Source organism: Capronia coronata (genome assembly GCF_000585585.1).
Source record: "Capronia coronata CBS 617.96 chromosome Unknown acBCG-supercont1.7, whole genome shotgun sequence".
NCBI lineage: Eukaryota > Fungi > Ascomycota > Eurotiomycetes > Chaetothyriales > Herpotrichiellaceae > Capronia > Capronia coronata.
Genome location: NW_006912899.1, coordinates 1,459,775 through 1,476,510, shown reverse-complemented (window position 1 = coordinate 1,476,510; position 16,736 = coordinate 1,459,775). Strand labels below are relative to the sequence as shown.

Sequence of the window (16,736 nt, the reverse complement as noted above, 5' to 3'; positions counted from 1 at the left end):
TGGAACAAATGGCAGAGAGTCGGGTGAAGGCGCAAAGAAGTTGAATCGCAACTCGACATGAAATGAAATTCAAGTTGCGCGACGCGACTCTCAGTCGGCCAGAACGGCGCTAGTCCCAAAAAGGAAATATCGAGCTGGGGAAAAATAGTTCCTTCACAGATGAAACAGGATCAACGTCTTCGTGGACTCAAGAAAGGTTTATTGAAGCAAAAGATCTAGATATCGACCTCAGGCGCTGCTTGTCTGCTACGTGAGCTCCTGGACTCCAAACCTCGAGCACAAGTTGGTGCCGTCGTCGCCAGTGTACCGATGATGTATCCCAGATACTCCTGACCAGCTTCAGCCTCGCCATCTCCAACTACTAGTACATTATATCCCGCGTCAGCTTTTACACTTGTTTCACAAAGATGGTGCTGCTTGCCCGGGCTCTATGGAGTAGATGTACTCCGAGGTACGGTCACCTAGCAGCGTACTGCCGTTCTCAGAATATATCAGCCCCAAGTCACATATATCTCCAGACCTCCAGATTCAACTGGTCGTGCCAGACTTCGCGCGGCTCATGGACAACATTGTACCCTACAGCTCAGTCGAGGCGATCATCGACCTCGGCATCAACCACACCAGCACCAGACCTTCCACAGCAGGGCCTACCTACCGTCTACAAACCACCCAGTACCGGGATCATCTCCAAACTCCCATCATCATGGATCCCGTACGCCGAGCTGATCCGCCTTGACAAGCCAGCCGGAACCTACTATCTCTTCTATCCATGCCTGTTTTCCACCCTTCTGGCTGCACCCATGGCAGTGCCCATGGCGACACCACTTGAAGTGCTGTCTACGACGGCATTATTCTTCGCCGGCGCCGTGATCATGCGTGGAGCCGGCTGTACCATCAATGATCTGTGGGACCGGAATCTGGATCCTCACGTCGAACGGACACAGCTACGACCGATTGCACGAAAAGCGATATCTGTGGAAAAGGCGGTTGTTTATCTGGGTGCCCAACTTCTTACTGGCTTGACTCTTCTGTTACAATTCCCCCTGCCTTGTTTGTACTATGGCGTGCCGAGTCTTCTCCTGGTCGCCACCTATCCTCTGGCCAAGCGGGTGACACACTATCCCCAATTTGTTCTCGGCCTGACTTTCTCCTGGGGTGCCATCATGGGCTTTCCCGCTCTGGGGATTGATCTCTTGTCCGATCCATCCGCCCTGGCAGCCGCGGCGGCCCTGTATTCCAGCTGTGTGGCATGGACGCTCACGTACGACATGGTATATGCCTACATGGACATCAAAGACGACGCCAAAGCAGGCATCAAATCAATCGCCCAAGCGCACGAGCATAACGCAAAGGCCGCCCTTTCCGTCTTCTCGACCGTCCAGGTCGGCCTTCTCGCGACAGCGGGATATTTCGCGGCAGCCGGACCTATCTTCTTCATCGGGAGCTGCGGAGGTGCGGCATTGACGCTGGGCACCATGATCCGGCGGGTGAACCTGAAAGACGTGAGGGATTGTTGGTGGTGGTTTAAGAACGGAGCATGGCTCACAGGTGGAGCAATGTCAGTCGGCTTGCTCGGTGACTACCTGTACCGCCGGTCGAAAGAGGAGTCGAAGGGCACTGTACAACCCATTGCGGCATGAACGTGTCAGAACTGTACCATCACTCTCCTCCGTTCAACGTGGCTGGTGTCTTCTGCACCGTCGCCGGAACGTCTTGTGAATCAAGCCCCAAATGAACCTCGATGTATTCGACAATCAGTTTCCAATCCATCATGGCTCCATCTCCCACATCTCCGCAAGCCAGCTCTTTCTCCATAGGCCGCAAGACCGTGATCCATCCCTCGTCGCCAACCCCCCACTCCTGTTCGAGGACTTTGATCTGTTTCCTGGTGATCGGGTGTCTCCACATAGCCGTGTTCATGGCCGGCGCGACGAAGATCCTCTTTTTGCGCATGTCCACGAGTCCAGTAGTATCCCAAGCCCGGATGACGCTGAGTAAGAGACCATCGCTGATTCCGTTGACCATTTTCGCCAGAGAGTTGGCGGAGAGGGGGGCCACCAGGAGGACATGCGCCCACCGTCTCAGTTCGATATGTAGAATCTTGTCACCGCGCACCCACGGCTTAGACCATTCCTCGTCATCATGGTGTATGCCGTCGATATTCGGTAGATCTAGTAGGGACTTAAGCTGTGGTTGTTCGTGCGACTGGCCTTGCAGGAATTGTTCGGCGGCATGGGTGAGGACGATGCGGATGGACACGTTCCCGTGGCGCGAGAGGGCTGCTGCGATCTGGGGTATCTTGATTGTTGCGACTGAACCGCTGGCTGCGAGAAGAATGTGGTGTTTGCCGTCATCGGCGTAGGCAGCTGCAGAGAATCTCTCTGTCGAAGGCATGATACGCTTGGTGTATACTGCTTTCAGCTGGAACACTCAGCTTGCAAGGTGGGCGCTGCAAAAGCCCTCGACACTATCCAAAAGACTTACAACTTGAGTTCATCGGCAGAAGACATTCTGCGACGTTCATCCAAGGATTTGTAGGCTTGCAGCACTATCATGAGGGATATAATGCCAACATACCAGATAGGCAGGCAGATAGATAGATACCTTGCTCGTAGTAAGTGTTGTAGCAATATCTAAGCGAAACGGCGACGGTCAATTTGTCAACATTTGACATCATCCATTTATTAACGATGGCGATGATTATTTTGCTCCAACCGAAACTCACTCGCCTCTCGTCGAGTCCGCAACTTGAATTCCAGTCTTGTTGCATTCGATTCGATTCATTCTATCAGTTCTATCCTCCAGATCACAGAAACCAAAATGTTCCAGCGATCACTCCGGGCACCCGTACGTCTTGAGAAACCGATGTCCAGGCTTCGAAGTCGAGAATGCTAATTGCTCTTGAAACAGGCCCTGCGCGGAGCCCTCGCCGCCCTGCGGCCGACCTCCACCTCATACAGCCTCCTCCCACGAATCGGCGCCTCGCTGTCGCAAACGAGACTACTCTCTAATGAAGTACGAAAGGCGATAGACAGGGCTGTAGCGTCGGCGCCGGTGGTATTGTTCATGAAAGGCACGCCGGAGACACCGCAGTGTGGGTTCAGTCGGACATCGATCCAGATTCTGGGTCTGCAAGGCGTAGACCCGCGGAAGTTCACAGCTTTTAATGTCCTGGAAGACGAAGAGCTGAGAAGTGGTATGTGTCCAACCCTGACGTTTACATGGGCCGTCGGCATTGCTGGTCTCCCCTACAAAACCCGTACTGCTCTATAAAGCCCCAGGCATCGATGCGCGGCATGATCACCTTGACTAACCAACATCCTTCCCATATAGGCATCAAAGAATACTCCGACTGGCCAACGATTCCTCAGTTGTACGTCGACGGCGAATTCGTTGGCGGCTGCGACATCTTGATCAATATGCACAAGGACGGCAGTCTGGCGGACCTTCTCTCGGCAAAGAAAGTCATAGTGGAAGACGACGCCGAGCCCGAGCACGAGGACGTCGAGGGCCAGAAGGCCGAAGAGGCCCGCGAGACGACGGAACAAAGCACTGGTGGAAGGTCGAAAGATGCGAAGGGGGAGAGCTCATGAAGGATATCTCCTTTGTACACATGCCACATTTACAGAGTTTTGCTTTATGAAAAGCAGCCGCCACTATGTTCCGGTCCGTAATATCGGGGCTCTATCTTGCACCATCTTGAGTTATCCCCTTGGGCCAGGCATGTCCTTTTCCGAGCAAGATGAAGGGATCTCTAGTCTCTGGATCCCACTACCTTTATATGTGCAAAAAGATGTACGAGTACAGTGGCAGCAGAGCCTTTCCGAATGAATCAATGAAATAAGACATCCTGGTCATGGTCGATCATCCAGAGTCCATTCCCAGACTTCTCGACTAAATCATATCTTCTATCTGAAACAGACTCCTTTTTCCCGTACTTAAGTAAAAGACTAGCATGAAGCAATCAAAGCTTTTCCTCCTCCACAACAACTCCCCATTCATGCTGCTCATTTCCATACATGATGTCCTTCAGAGTCTTCTTGATCCCCATGGCGAAATCAGCAAGGACCCCCTTCCCAAGAGGCAGCACAAGGTCGACTCCACGGAAATGAATATCCGAACAAGGCGCAATGAAGAACGCCGTGCCTGCACCAAACGCCTCCAGCAAGCGACCCTCATCGGCGGCCTTCAGGAGCTCCTGCATGGTGAATTTGCGCTCCACGACATCGATGTCTGGCCTCGTGCGGCGGACCAGGTCGAGGACACTAGCACGAGTGACGCCCTCCAGGATGACGCCATCGCCGAGCGGCGCGGTCACGAGTTCAAGGCGGCCCTCAGGGGTCTTCCATAGAACAAAGAAGTTGCTGCCTCCGGCTTCCGTCACGAAACATTCGTCACCGAACAGCCACAGGATCTGGTCGTAGCCGCGGGATCGGGCTTCGCCTTGGGCCACCAATGAGGGGCCGTAGTTGGCGCCGACTTTGGCGTTGCCAAAGCCGCCGGGCCAGGCGCGGATCATGTCGTGACTCGAGGCGAGGAGGCGCATGCCCGCTGCAGGACGTTTCGTTTCTTGTGTCGGTGTCTGCGTGGATGGTGCGGGTAGACTTTTGGGGACGGCAGCAGCAGGAGAAGGCTCGTCCAGGGGTGGGAAGAGAACCATCATGATATAGAGGAGTGCTTCACGCGGTTTCTGTACGCCTAGGGCCGGTGCCGTGGCGATCATCGTCGGCCGGATGTAGATGAACTGGCCGGGTTCTGGGATCCACTTGGGAGCCTCAGTGCCAACGAACTTCTTGAGGAGTTTCAGGAACTCCTCAGGCGGGAAGCCTGGGAGGGAGATGCGAGTGGCTGATTGGAGGAATCGTCGAGCATTTCGATCGGGTCGGAATAGACGGGCCTTGCCATCGGCACCTCGGTATGCTTTGAGTCCTTCGAAACACTCGGTTGCATAGTGCAGGACGGAGGCTGTAGGCATGATTGAAAGAGGTCCATATGGTCGGATTTCAGGAGCCTCCCATCCCGATTGCTCGGTCCAGCGAGCAGTGAGCATATGGTCGGTGGTGTAGTTTTGAGACCATACTTCCGGCGAATTCGGTGCAGGAACGCTCTTGGGGTTCAGGTTCGGGGTGAAGATCAGTTTCGAGGCATCGAGATCAGCAACGGCAGGTGAGCTGTTGGAGACGGTCTCGGACAAGATGGTTTGCGTCCCGGCCTTGGTCAACTTGGATGTGTCGTCCAAGGTGGGCGAAGGGGGAGAGATGGGAGTGATGGCAACGGGAGCCATTGCGTGCGGCAATAGCGGTATCAAGGCTAGTATATCAGAGGCAACAGTGGTAACACGAGGAGCAGTGGAAGTGAAAGGATGGATTGCAAGAAATATAAGGAGTTACAACAAACCTGGGCTTGTACCGTGACTCATATATATCTGGAGCATCTGGGGCAACGGATATCGGTTTGTTGTGGATATCTGTCAACGGCCGCTGATGGAGATGTCCATCTTGAAATCTGCATCAACAGGGCGGGACAAGGCTTGGATCCGCCTTCAGGGCCCAGAAGTATTGCTTGAAGGGTTGGTGTAGACCCATCCATGGTCGTCGCTAAGGGTCGCCTCTGAAAGATGTGCGCCTTTGCAAGTACACGACCCTATCAGGAGATCCATCGCAACTGATGCAGAGCGCGGCTAGATACGACGTAGCAGAATTTCGCAGATATGACGTGGACTGGAAGCATTTCTGCGGTCAAAAATATGTTCTGCAAAACAGTTTTATGCCTCGCCGCAGATAAGAGATGCAGTGCCTAGCAACGCGTCGCGTGCAGGCATTGGTTCATAGGCCGATGCACAGGCAAGGCTCTGTCCAGAGAAGAAAAATGTTCGACGCTCCCGCTCGGAAGCCGGCTCGAAGGGTGGCTTTGGATCAAATCCCGGCTATTCACGGTTTTTATCGGACAAGCCTGGGATAACCGCAAGATACTGTATATCCGGCACAGCATCTCATTCTTTGTCCCCCTTTTCAAGCTTTCGGTTCGATCAACTTCTTCTCTCGTAGGGACCTGCTACTCCGGGTCAGCCGTTTCACTTGGGGTGGTCTCACCATCCATGCTGGACGAGGTTGACCCTATTACCCGTTCAACAAAGGGACTTACGATGGCAGCATTGTCCCTTTCCCTCTCAGACGACCCGGTCAATCTGTGAAAGCTACTCATAGGGCTGCCAGTAATTCGATGTGCCGTCGAAGGCCCTGGAAAATCTTGTTCTTTTGGATGTTGTATTGCTGCAAGCAGAGTCAGAATACAGTGGCCATCGACCGCGCCCCCAAGCACACATACCTGCTGCATATCCGTCATTGTCTTTTTGGTCTTGGAAGCGATTGAAAGCATGCTCGCTTCAAAATGTCGAAGGTCTTCCTCCAAAGATCCGGATGACTCCTTTGCCTGTTGGTGCGCACCTTGAACAGGCTGAAGAGCTTTCTGCAGCTTCTCCTTTTGACCTGGTTTCATATCCTCTTCCCGGGATTGCGCGAATGTCATTGATTCTGGGCCAAAGACTTCTGCTGCCAGGCCGATCAGTTCGAATTGGACTTCTTCCCAGTCTTCCCAGAGTTTGCATAATGTAAGCTCCTTATCTTTCCGCAGTTTGCGAAACGCTGCGACCCGGTCACTGAGAAGGACTTCTTGCCTCTCTTGATGTCCCTCGCCAGTTGCGATGTTCGGCTTGGTTTGTACATTCAAAACCTCTGCGAAAAACGGTCTTTGCAATGGCTCTTCGATACTGTTGAGGCTTCTGAAGTGTTCTTCGACCTTGACTGTAAGATCATCAATGCTGGAAGTTAAGTCTTGCTGTACATCTTTCAAGTCCTTGGTCACCTCCTCGTGGACGGTCTCTCGGTACTGCTCAAGGCTTGCTGTGGGAAGTTAGTTTCAGATCATGCTCGGACCTTATGTGTCATGCCTGAGAATCTATCTGCGAGTATTGCGCAAGGATCTTGGCTTTTGACTATGCTCTCTCGTGGTTTGGAAACTCGAGTTGTAGCCCGACTACCGGACTCACGGCCTTGTCGTGAACGATGTTTCGCTGGGATGGTGGTCGGTTCAAGGCTCACAGTGTGGTTTCCGGTTTCACGAGAGCGAAGGAACGTCGTCTTGTCCGAGACAGCCCAAGGTCTACGACCGATAGAAGCCATGATGCAGGAAGTCAAGGCTTGAACAATCGTATGCGAGTGATGGGCCGCAGATGGGTTGTCTGCGTCAGGTAGGTGGGTGTGAGGGCGTTCAAGTTGCGTGCGGTGAGAAGATTAGAACTGCAGCCCACTGCAGTGCAGATGCTGATTCTCCTGCACTACTTTCTACACTATCTCTTGCCATTGAAGGACACAACATGAAAGCTCCCCCGGGCAAGACGATCTATCCATAGTGCTTTTCGTAAGCTCTGTCAATCTAATCGTCCAATATCATGGCCTTGATGTTTGCAACGGGTTGGTCGCTGTGAGCTTGAACTGCTCTACACCCTTTGACAGGATCTCCTGCAGTGCGACTTGTTGCTCTACCCACACCCTACCTGGTACAGGCCATCGCGACCAGTGTCCAGGAGTAGCGACTGTGGTGAACAGAGAGCACCGCCACAGGGACGATTCTCCCACGCGGCTCGCTTCCCACGGAGATCGACATGAGATTGTGGCACCCAATTATGACATTGGTGCTGCGACGAGTATCCCAGACTGTCTCCGAAACGAATCCTGCCCTGCGTCAGCCAAGGTTGGAGACTGGGAAAAGGAACGCAGCTTACTAGTATACTGTAGTTGTATCCATCATCATCGTGGGTCTATCGAGTCGATCCCATACTCCAAATGCGCAGGCGTGGAGCAAAACCTGCTTTCTCCAACACCATACAGCCTCCTACAATCATACTAGGGCCAGGATGCCTGATAGCACCCCGGCGAGTTGGCCAGACCAGCCACCCTGGACTCCGGAAACATGACGTCTCTCGTCATATTGTTGGACGATCAAGAAAGTAACCCAGCTCGGTCGAAACAAAGACATGTTCATAAAAGCGTAGGCCTACTCGCTGGAGGCTTTACCCCATGACTCACTACGGAAGCAACTTCACATCTCTAAGTTGAAAGAAGATACATTAACAGAATCCTATCAAGAGACAAACAGTCGCCAAAATGGTCCTCGGAAGAAAGACTCGGCATCACCCAGGTGGTACAACAGTCACCACTACCACTACAACAACTCACCATCCGGGCTCGACAGGTGCGACTGCAAGAGGCAGAGCCGTGGGCATCAAGCAAACGCTCATGCAACGTCTTCGCGGCAGAACAACGCCTCGCGCGACAGCCACCACCCCCCAACCAGCTCGGAGAAGTCGATTTGGCGGGACTCGGACAAACCGCGCTCCAGTGACTGCCACGCCGCGACGCAAGACAAGTATAAGCGACAAGGTCTCAGGCGCCATGCTCAAGCTCCGCGGCACATTGACTAGTCGCTCCGGACAAAAGGCAGCGGGAAGCAGGCGCATGCACGGGACCGATGGGAGGGGAACCAGAAGATATTACTAGTGGCCTGACCCAGCCCGAATCTCGATTGAGATATCGGACATGTGTGGGATTGTTGCGGTCTCACTGAAGACACAGAGAGCGATATGCATCATTGGCTAATCTGTTTTGAATGGTTGATTCCTCGAGCGCGGAAGACCACCGATATGCCTCATGTTGAGTGCATTGGTCAACTCTTGTAGGGAGAGGGATTTGGATGATTGGCATGATGAGAGATACCAATGAGATACCCATTGCAAGAATTGATTGAATGTTTTTTTGGTGAAACTGACCAGTCTCACGTCAGGGATTCGCCCTCTCCTTTCTTCGAACCTGATACAAATATATTCCTTCTCGTTGATCTGCGTCTCGCCCTGCATAGGTGACGGGTTCCACGTTGAATGTCTTTACCATATCCCTTATGAAGCGCATATCAGCTTTCCGGCGCTTCTTGAAGCAAAAGTAGCATGTCGTCGAAGGGCCGATGAGGTCTTTCAGGGTTTGTAATAGAAGAGGAAAGGCGGGCTCGAAATACACGCAGTCAGCGGCAAGAACGATTTCAGGATGCTCGGTTCCGTTGCGAAGGATGCTTGAAGGCGGAGGCGTGCCCCAGTCGTATATTTCTGCACCAACCCTCGCGTCAAGCTTATTAAAGGCAATATTCCTTTGCATCAACGCAAACATTGGTAGTTGATCTGTAATCCATATCTTGGTGTCGATATCACAGCCCAGAGCTACAGCTAGCCCGACCAGGCCTCCGCCTGCGCCAATCTCAATGATCGACTTTCCCAGCAGAGAACCCGTCTTGTGATATGTAAGCATGTATTTCGCCAGCACCATTCCAGCAGGCCACAACTGCCCGCCACATCCTTCTCGAAGGTCTTCATGTAGGAGGAGAGGAGTGTTGCTGGGAAGCAGATCGTCGAAAGTGAGACCGGTGGTGGTGGCGGGTTTGTTCTCCCGCTCAGGGACAAGTGTGGTGGATATAGAAAAGAGATCGTTTTCAGGAGACGGAGAGCGTGAGGACGGCATTGTTGTTGGATTCTCGTCACTGGAGTTGGTGGTATGTATCAATTTTCACCTCACACTGGCGTTCAGGCTCATTTGTGCGATTGATTAAACAACAACGCGCAATCACATCTCGCAGTTCAATCAATCAGATCGATCATAAGAACTCTCAACTTTGAGTAGCACATGGTCTATTATAGGTGAACATCACAAAGAACACTCACTACTGTGACTCCTCGAACATGGGAACTTGGAAAGACGCAGTTGGAAGAGGCTGCTGCTGTGAAAGAGATGATTGGTCGAAAGCTTTGCGGATACGGAGTCCGGGGTAGCCTTAGATTCTAGCTAAAGAGACGGCGCCAGACTTGTGATCTTCAAGTAGGTGTATCGAAGTATGAGGTCGTAGAAACCATGAACTGGAATCCAGGACAGACAATGCAGTGGATCTGGTCAACATAATGACCAGCATCATCAGTTGCAACCCACAAACGAAATTGCGAAATCGACTGAACCCGATCGGGAACGAGAAGGTTCCTGCTCCAACAACGTCAGATGCTCAATTGCCAGCCCTCGGCACTGACATCATCGGCGGTGTCGCTAAAGAAGGTGTCATTACATTTCAAAACACACAGTATCCGTCTTCACTCTGTTGAGAGAGGCAGTAATTTCCAGTCATTACCCCCGCGCTCCCCACGTGTCGTCATTGTTTGCGTCGTTGGCCAGCTTTCACCAAGTCAACTGCTGCCACCATCGAGTTGCAAAGCCACTTTGGGAACCACACGCTGTCTTTCTTCCCGCATATAACCTGCAGCTTGGAATCCACGTCTTCAACTCTCCTTCTCTTCCATCACACACCTGCACTTCCAGTACCAAACAACTGAATCCATCACCTTCAGATCTTTCAATCGCAAACCCTTTTCATCAACCTCACAAACAACTTCTCCACAATGGCCACTCTACACTGTACGTTCTGTTCCCTTGATTCCGGACTGCCCCGTCCATTTCTTGCTACGTCACCTCGAAGCTCAAACTGTACCTCACTTTTTTGGATTCGAAGGAGCACTCTTTCAAAGAAGTCATGAAGCTAACATCTCTTTCCTCATAGATCTCCCTCCTGTCAAGCCTTCTGCGATCGCCCTGGGCGTCGTCTTCAACCAAATCTCCGGCGCTGGAGTGTTGGCCCCTCTGTTCGGCGATGTCTACCAGCGTGCCAAGGCTGCCGACAGCAAAGAAGAGTTCTTCAAGTCGAAGGAGACTGCCACCGCTGCTGCTAGCTGGGGAAGCTCCATCCTGGGTTCTGCTGTTCAGACCTACGGTGTTGCTGCTCTGATCAATGCCACCGGCACACTGAGCTACAAGGGTGCGGCCTATTTGGGAGGCTTGGTCTTCGCAGCTTCGTACAGCCCTTCGGTATGTGCTAACTTCCCACTTGCTCCAATACCTCAGGAACTCAGACTAACTTTGATTTCAGCTCATCTCCGCTCTTGTCGTCGAGAACCGACCCATTGACACTGTTGCCGTGGGCGTTCTCTCTCGTCTCCTGGAAACTGTTGGCCTCAGCGTGTTCCTCACCTACTGGGGCACTCGCACCAACCCATTCGACTAGATCAGTCGTCATCCAACATGCCTGGAACCACAAAGCGTGTGATAATGGGAGGTTGTTGTGCAGCTGAAGAGCGAACCGGGGAAGAATGGTGCTGATGGAAAAAGAGTACATCGAGAGCACGGGAGTTGGAAACGGGGGATTCCAAACTCATCTTTGTATCCATAAAAACCCCTTCAATATGGTCGAGGTATGGTGGTGTCCTTGCTTATGCATGGACTTGCCGACCTAGTTCATCAGGAGTTCACGCGCCATAGGCTACAATGGTATCTCTGAGAATGAACCCAAATGGAGAATCATGCTGTGCACTGATTTGTTTGTGAACTTTTGTTGGTAATTGTACAATGTCTGTCATGTAACATCTGTCTGGTTTCAGACTCGCAAAGCTCTGAAGGTGCTGTAGCTCAGCTGGTATCAAGCCCCTGCCTGACCTCCGTTCCATGCAGCTGGTAAAGAAAAAAGCAACACATTTTGCGAAAGCAAGGCAGCCCGGATCTCGGGTAATAATACCGTACAACATCTGCGCCAGCCTTCCTGGCTCCGGCTCCATTCAGCTCGACTCCATCTGTGAACGTTTGAACTCCTTTTGTGAGCAAACTGCAAGAATTCTGGTGTGAGCTCAGCTCCAGCAAAAACATCTCCAGCATCCTTCATCCTCCGATCATCCCCCGATCATCCGCCTTGACTTGGTCAGCATCAATCCACGCTCCCAGTCCGCCATCCATCGATGGTCTCTACAACGCTCTGTGCTCCTTCTCGACAGCAGCTTCCAAACCCCCAAGCAGATCAACCTCTCCAGCAGTATCCTGTGCTTGCTCTGGTGCAGCATCAGCATCAGCATCTTGCTGTGGGTGCTCTTGTTCTTCGCCTGGTTGCGTCTGAACCTGCATTGGTGTTGGTGCTGGAGCTTGTGCTGCTTCCTGCTCTGGCTGTGCCGGACCCGTGGGCTGAGCATCGTTCATATCAGTATCTGTGCCTGTGACTATGACTGACTCAGTGGGTTCGGTTTGATTCTGGTCTTGAGCTGTTGTCTGCTCATCGACCTGTTCGAACGTGGCGGCAACCTCGTCTTCAGTTTTGACGTCTTCAGTGGTTGGTTCGCTAACCGCTGTGGCCTGCGGGTTCTGTTCGAGAGTTGGTGCTTCTCCATTGCTGGTAGATTGTGCAACCGCTGTGGCCTGCGGATTCTGGTCCAGTGCTGGTGCCTCAAGTTCGGGTTCAAGTTGAGGTTCAACAGTCGTTGCTGGATTGTTTGGTGCGTTTGCATTTGCATTTGCATCTGCTTGAACTACATCCGAGACAGTTAGACCCGAAAATGCGGTCTCTGTTTCTGCAGCGTTGACTGTCGAGGGCTCTGCTGAGTCTGGCTGTGGTTTGATGTGAGTGTACTCAGACATCGCCACATCCTCCGCCGCTTGTTGTCTAGCGGTCGGTGCTTGACTGGTTTCGAGAGTTGAAGATAAATCAGCAGATGTGGCCTCGTGCATCTCGGTGTCTGCTGTGCTTGGTGCCGTAACATCTGAGTGTGCTGCAGTGCCTGTAGTTCCGGTTTGTGCTGCTTGAATGTCTGCTTGCAGATCTGCAGTGTGTGCGGTGGCATCAGAATGTGCTTTTGCAGCATCCTCAATTTCGCCTTCCTCGCTGCCCTCGCCTTCGCTCTCGCTTCCTGATCCATCCGCTTCCCCTTGTGAATGTGTGTCTGTTTCACCAGTGTGTGTAGCCGACTGAGTGTTGTCTCCCTCAGATGTATGAGTCATCGTGATATCTCCTGTTGCTATGGCAGGGTTGTTCTCTCCAGCAGGTGTCGGATTGGCCTTTCTTCGTCCTGGACCGCCGAGCTTCTTCTTCTTGCGCCTCGGAGGCATGTTCCGTCGGACGGGGGCAGGTGCAGGTTCAGGTGCCGTGCTTGTAGAGCCTAGTACGCCTGAAGCATTTCCTAAGCCTGAGCCGTCTCCCAAGTCAAAGCCGACAGCAGCCGACATGATGCCAGCGTTGATTCCCAACGTTCCAAAACCATTTGTGGCTTTGTATGCTCCTCCGTAGAGGCTTTCCATGCCAGGTCGACGATCAGCAAGGTATTTTGGTTCGGGTAGAGTTTCGGCAATGGCTGGATCAATGGGTGTCCATTTCTTGATTTCCAAAACTCTTTCTGGCGGACCGAGGTTTGTTCTTCTCCGCTTCGTGGGCATGCCGTCGGCATCGAACAGGTCGTCATTGTCATCTTCGTTGTCATCCTCTTCATGCGAGTTTGGTGACTCTGGAACGCCGGAGGTATGCTGTGCTTTGAGACGGGCATTTCTGGCCTCGATCTCTCTGGCTGGTATCCATTCTTCGGTCTTTCGGTCCCATTCGGACATCGTGGCATTGGTGTTGCCCATGCGGGATCTGCGAAGGCGTTCCTAATGGCGGGATACATGTCAGCATGTGATCAAATCAACGTTGTTTAGGAGGTTCTTTGTGGAAAGCAGCAATGACGGCCGTCAACGGCCAATCGTCCAGACAGACTTGTCCGAGAACAGGTAGGAGAAAGTGCTGGGATCGTGCAAATGCTGAGATTGCGGTGCTTACCCGTGCTTCTGGAGCTAATGAATTGGCCCAAGAAGGCATCGGAAGCTCTTCCCATGGGTAATTGCTGTTATTCTGTGCACCCTGGCCGTTGCCTTGGGTGGGATCGGCAGGGGCATCTTGGTTGATTCGGACCGTGGCCCTCTCCCACTTGCGCACTGGCAAGCCCTCGGTGGGGTCGAAGTCGATGCCCCCAGCACGGTTCCGGGCGGCCGCGTTGTGTTCCTGGTTCCTCGTCGAGCGCGAGGACCGAAGCTATCTTCCGTTAGTAACAGTCTTCAATTGGCAGTTGCCGGGCCTGATGGAGGTTGAGGCCAGCTCAGGACATACAGGGGGGAAATTGACACGAACTTCCGGAGGGGGAGAAGGAGGAGCAGCTTGAGGCGGAGGAGAGGGAGGGCCAGCCGAAAACGAAGGACCGGAGGAGAAGAGAAAAGAAGGGCGGGAGAAGGAAAAGCCAGCAGCCGGAGGACCCGAGGAGGAAGGGACGGCAAAAGGAGAAGGGGAGAAAGCAAAAGCAGGAAGATCTGGAGGCCGAGAGAGCGGACCAGACGAGTGAGGAGCTGCGGCAACGCCGCTGCCGCCTGCAGAAGGGATACTTCCCGGCAGAGAAGCCCCCAACACGACACCACCTTGACCAGCCCCGACTGGAACGGCAGGTTGGGTAGTAGCAACAGACGCCGGAGCAGTCTGTGCGTTCGCCGCGCCGCCGTTCCCTCCCTGGATCGGAACGATCCAGCTGGGATCGTGTTTTTGATCTCCAGCAAGGGCGGGATGCTGGTCTCGGTAGTGTCGATAGAGGGTTCTCTTCAACGTGAAGTCCCTCCCGCAGCCGGCACACTCGAACGAATCAGGGCGTGAGCCCCCTTCGCGTGGTCCGACTCCACGTCCAGCCATATCGTCGTTGCTATTGCTGTTGCCGTTGCTTCTGGTGGTGTGGTTGGGTTTGGTGTAGAAGTAAAAGGAAAAGTGAAAGTAAAATCTGGTAGCGAATGTTGTGGCTTTGAGGTTGAAGTGAGCTGCGCTGGCGGTTCCGGGGGTCGACGACGCCATGTGATTTCGAGCCCCTCGCAGCCGCAGCCACAGCCACAACCGCGACGACGATGACAACATGTGACTCCAAGGATATCGCGGCTGGGAAGGCGACGAAGAAACGTAGACTTTGTGGCTTTTGCAACGGCATCCAGCCGATCTTTGGAGACAGAACGTACCGGACCCATGACGATGAACTCCTCTCCCTTCCTTTGGGAATGCTCTCTGGTTGTGTCTCAGAGGTCTGTTTGTCTGTGAGATAGTCTGCGATATGATATTGAAGGGAAGATACAGGTTCTGTCCTGTCGATCTGTGGATGAAAGTGATGGTTGTTGATGAAGTTACAAAGAGGAATCTACTCTCTACGCGTCTGGAGAAATGATATTAACAGATGCAGGCATACAAAGGGAAGGTTTACCGAAGAAGCCAAGCAAAAGCAAGACGCTAAGAACGGGAGTAGCCGGTCGGGCTGGATCAACATTTCACCGATGAGCCAGTCACAGGGCAGTGAAGACGGGGCCCGACCAGTCAAGAGACATCAGACAGGAGGAGGGAGGAGGGAAGGGGGGAAGGTATGAGGGAGATGAGGATGACTACAGTTTGCAATACCACAACTCAAAACATACCTAAATAAATACTGGAGAGTGTGAACAGGACAAGACACACACAAAGCTGCAAAGACCAGGCGAGATGCTCTACCAGAACAGAAAGACAGGAAGAGAGGAAGGAGGGAGCAGAGAAATAGAGTCTTGTTGGTATCACAAGAGTTGTCTGTACTATGCCATGTCGACAGAAGTGTCCATCTAAGCGCAAACAACGAATATTATACACAAACTGTTGACAAAAGGAACAGCATGCATCAGACATCAGTCCCACCTGCGAGAGTTAGCAACCGGGATCTCAAGGCCGGGAGTTGGAAACCATACCCTGTGTCTTTCTGTCGCATGATACCACCATGGCCTCCTGTTTCCTTGCCCTGCAGAGATATTAGAACATGCTCCAAGCGCAGGAAAGTCACTTGAGCAAAGCAACCTCAACAGTTGGGGAAACATACCGATGCGCCGCCTTCCACCACGAGCTTGTCGAATTGGTACATCTGAGAGATCACGGTTTGCCGCTAGAAGACCCAAAGTCAGCTCCCGAATGCACCGTGTAACATATGTTTTCGTGGGTTCAAGAATCATCGAGTGCTTGCTTGCAACAGGGCCCGAGGATTGGGGATGTCGTTCTGTGCCATTCCCATCCTGGAAAGACCCGTCGATTGACGCCATGCGCAGTCGACTCACCTTCATCGATTGCAGCTCTTTCAACCCCTTCTGCACCAACTCTTGTACCCGTCTGGCGTCCTGTTCGTGCTGATGCTCATGGAAAGCATCTCTCGTCCTCCGCCTAGCATATTTTCTGAAGTTGTAATTCGCAAATTGGTTCGAGGTGCGCAAGAGCGACCGATACAGTGACCGCACCGTAGACGCAGACGTGTCGGCCGCGGTGGTCAGGACCGCGGAGGCCATGCCTGGCAGACGGGGAACCGGGGATGTCGGAAAGGCTCGGTGCGGAGTCAAGCGATGCGTGGAGAGAGCGCGACAGGGACAGAGGTGCGTGGAGTGCCCGCTGCGATCTGGATTGTATCGCTATGGTATTGAATCGGCGGAGTGGCGTGATATATAAGAAGACTTGAAGAGATGGGAACAGCTGATTTCGTGGGGTCGCGGTGCAGATGCGAAAAGACGGCCACCGGGGAGTCAATTTGTCCCGTAGATCCGTAGTTCCTAAAAACCTTGACTTGTGACTTCAAACCCGAGACTTGGGCGTATATGGATTGTAACAAGTACAAAGTACAAACTGGAAAAGAACTCGGAAGAATGACTACAGCAGCCTGGCACCTTTGGAAACAATATTCGGAGCGGCGATTATTCGCTGCTGCTGCTATTGCGTCAATGTCTGCCGTCGGCGCAACGGCCTGGAATCGCCGATACGACCGAGTGTCCGCAACT

The 16,736-nt window shown here is 52.9% G+C and overlaps 10 protein-coding genes across 10 annotated transcripts; 4 read left to right on the top strand and 6 right to left on the bottom strand.

Annotated features, from left to right (window-relative positions):
* Positions 1–407: 407 nt before the first annotated feature.
* On the top strand, positions 408–1,640 carry A1O1_08096 (4-hydroxybenzoate hexaprenyltransferase; the record flags this gene model as incomplete). Its single annotated transcript, XM_007728959.1, has 1 exon — positions 408–1,640. One exon carries the CDS (start codon positions 408–410, stop codon positions 1,638–1,640), a length of 1,233 nt encoding a protein of 410 aa, XP_007727149.1.
* A 19-nt stretch (positions 1,641–1,659) lies between these two features.
* Positions 1,660–2,394, bottom strand: A1O1_08095 (phosphopantothenoylcysteine decarboxylase; the record flags this gene model as incomplete). The annotated part of the gene is made up of 1 exon (XM_007728958.1): positions 1,660–2,394. The coding sequence occupies one exon, from the start codon at positions 2,392–2,394 to the stop codon at positions 1,660–1,662; it is 735 nt and encodes a 244-aa protein (XP_007727148.1).
* Positions 2,395–2,820: 426 nt separating this feature from the next.
* Positions 2,821–3,593, top strand: A1O1_08094 (monothiol glutaredoxin; the record flags this gene model as incomplete). The annotated part of the gene is made up of 3 exons (XM_007728957.1): positions 2,821–2,847; positions 2,911–3,196; positions 3,334–3,593. The coding sequence occupies 3 exons, from the start codon at positions 2,821–2,823 to the stop codon at positions 3,591–3,593; spliced, it is 573 nt and encodes a 190-aa protein (XP_007727147.1).
* A 371-nt stretch (positions 3,594–3,964) lies between these two features.
* On the bottom strand, positions 3,965–5,284 carry A1O1_08093 (branched-chain amino acid aminotransferase; the record flags this gene model as incomplete). The annotated part of the gene is made up of 1 exon (XM_007728956.1): positions 3,965–5,284. One exon carries the CDS (start codon positions 5,282–5,284, stop codon positions 3,965–3,967), a length of 1,320 nt encoding a protein of 439 aa, XP_007727146.1.
* A 916-nt stretch (positions 5,285–6,200) lies between these two features.
* Positions 6,201–7,181, bottom strand: A1O1_08092 (uncharacterized protein; the record flags this gene model as incomplete). Its single annotated transcript, XM_007728955.1, has 3 exons — positions 6,201–6,272; positions 6,328–6,902; positions 7,049–7,181. The coding sequence occupies 3 exons, from the start codon at positions 7,179–7,181 to the stop codon at positions 6,201–6,203; spliced, it is 780 nt and encodes a 259-aa protein (XP_007727145.1).
* A 984-nt stretch (positions 7,182–8,165) lies between these two features.
* Positions 8,166–8,558, top strand: A1O1_08091 (uncharacterized protein; the record flags this gene model as incomplete). Its single annotated transcript, XM_007728954.1, has 1 exon — positions 8,166–8,558. The coding sequence occupies one exon, from the start codon at positions 8,166–8,168 to the stop codon at positions 8,556–8,558; it is 393 nt and encodes a 130-aa protein (XP_007727144.1).
* A 279-nt stretch (positions 8,559–8,837) lies between these two features.
* On the bottom strand, positions 8,838–9,566 carry A1O1_08090 (uncharacterized protein; the record flags this gene model as incomplete). Its single annotated transcript, XM_007728953.1, has 1 exon — positions 8,838–9,566. The coding sequence occupies one exon, from the start codon at positions 9,564–9,566 to the stop codon at positions 8,838–8,840; it is 729 nt and encodes a 242-aa protein (XP_007727143.1).
* A 923-nt stretch (positions 9,567–10,489) lies between these two features.
* Positions 10,490–11,148, top strand: A1O1_08089 (uncharacterized protein; the record flags this gene model as incomplete). Its single annotated transcript, XM_007728952.1, has 3 exons — positions 10,490–10,505; positions 10,648–10,952; positions 11,014–11,148. The coding sequence occupies 3 exons, from the start codon at positions 10,490–10,492 to the stop codon at positions 11,146–11,148; spliced, it is 456 nt and encodes a 151-aa protein (XP_007727142.1).
* A 731-nt stretch (positions 11,149–11,879) lies between these two features.
* On the bottom strand, positions 11,880–13,502 carry A1O1_08088 (uncharacterized protein; the record flags this gene model as incomplete). Its single annotated transcript, XM_007728951.1, has 1 exon — positions 11,880–13,502. One exon carries the CDS (start codon positions 13,500–13,502, stop codon positions 11,880–11,882), a length of 1,623 nt encoding a protein of 540 aa, XP_007727141.1.
* A 2,106-nt stretch (positions 13,503–15,608) lies between these two features.
* On the bottom strand, positions 15,609–16,253 carry A1O1_08087 (uncharacterized protein; the record flags this gene model as incomplete). The annotated part of the gene is made up of 4 exons (XM_007728950.1): positions 15,609–15,618; positions 15,669–15,718; positions 15,797–15,859; positions 16,029–16,253. 4 exons carry the CDS (start codon positions 16,251–16,253, stop codon positions 15,609–15,611), a joined length of 348 nt encoding a protein of 115 aa, XP_007727140.1.
* Positions 16,254–16,736: the final 483 nt, after the last annotated feature.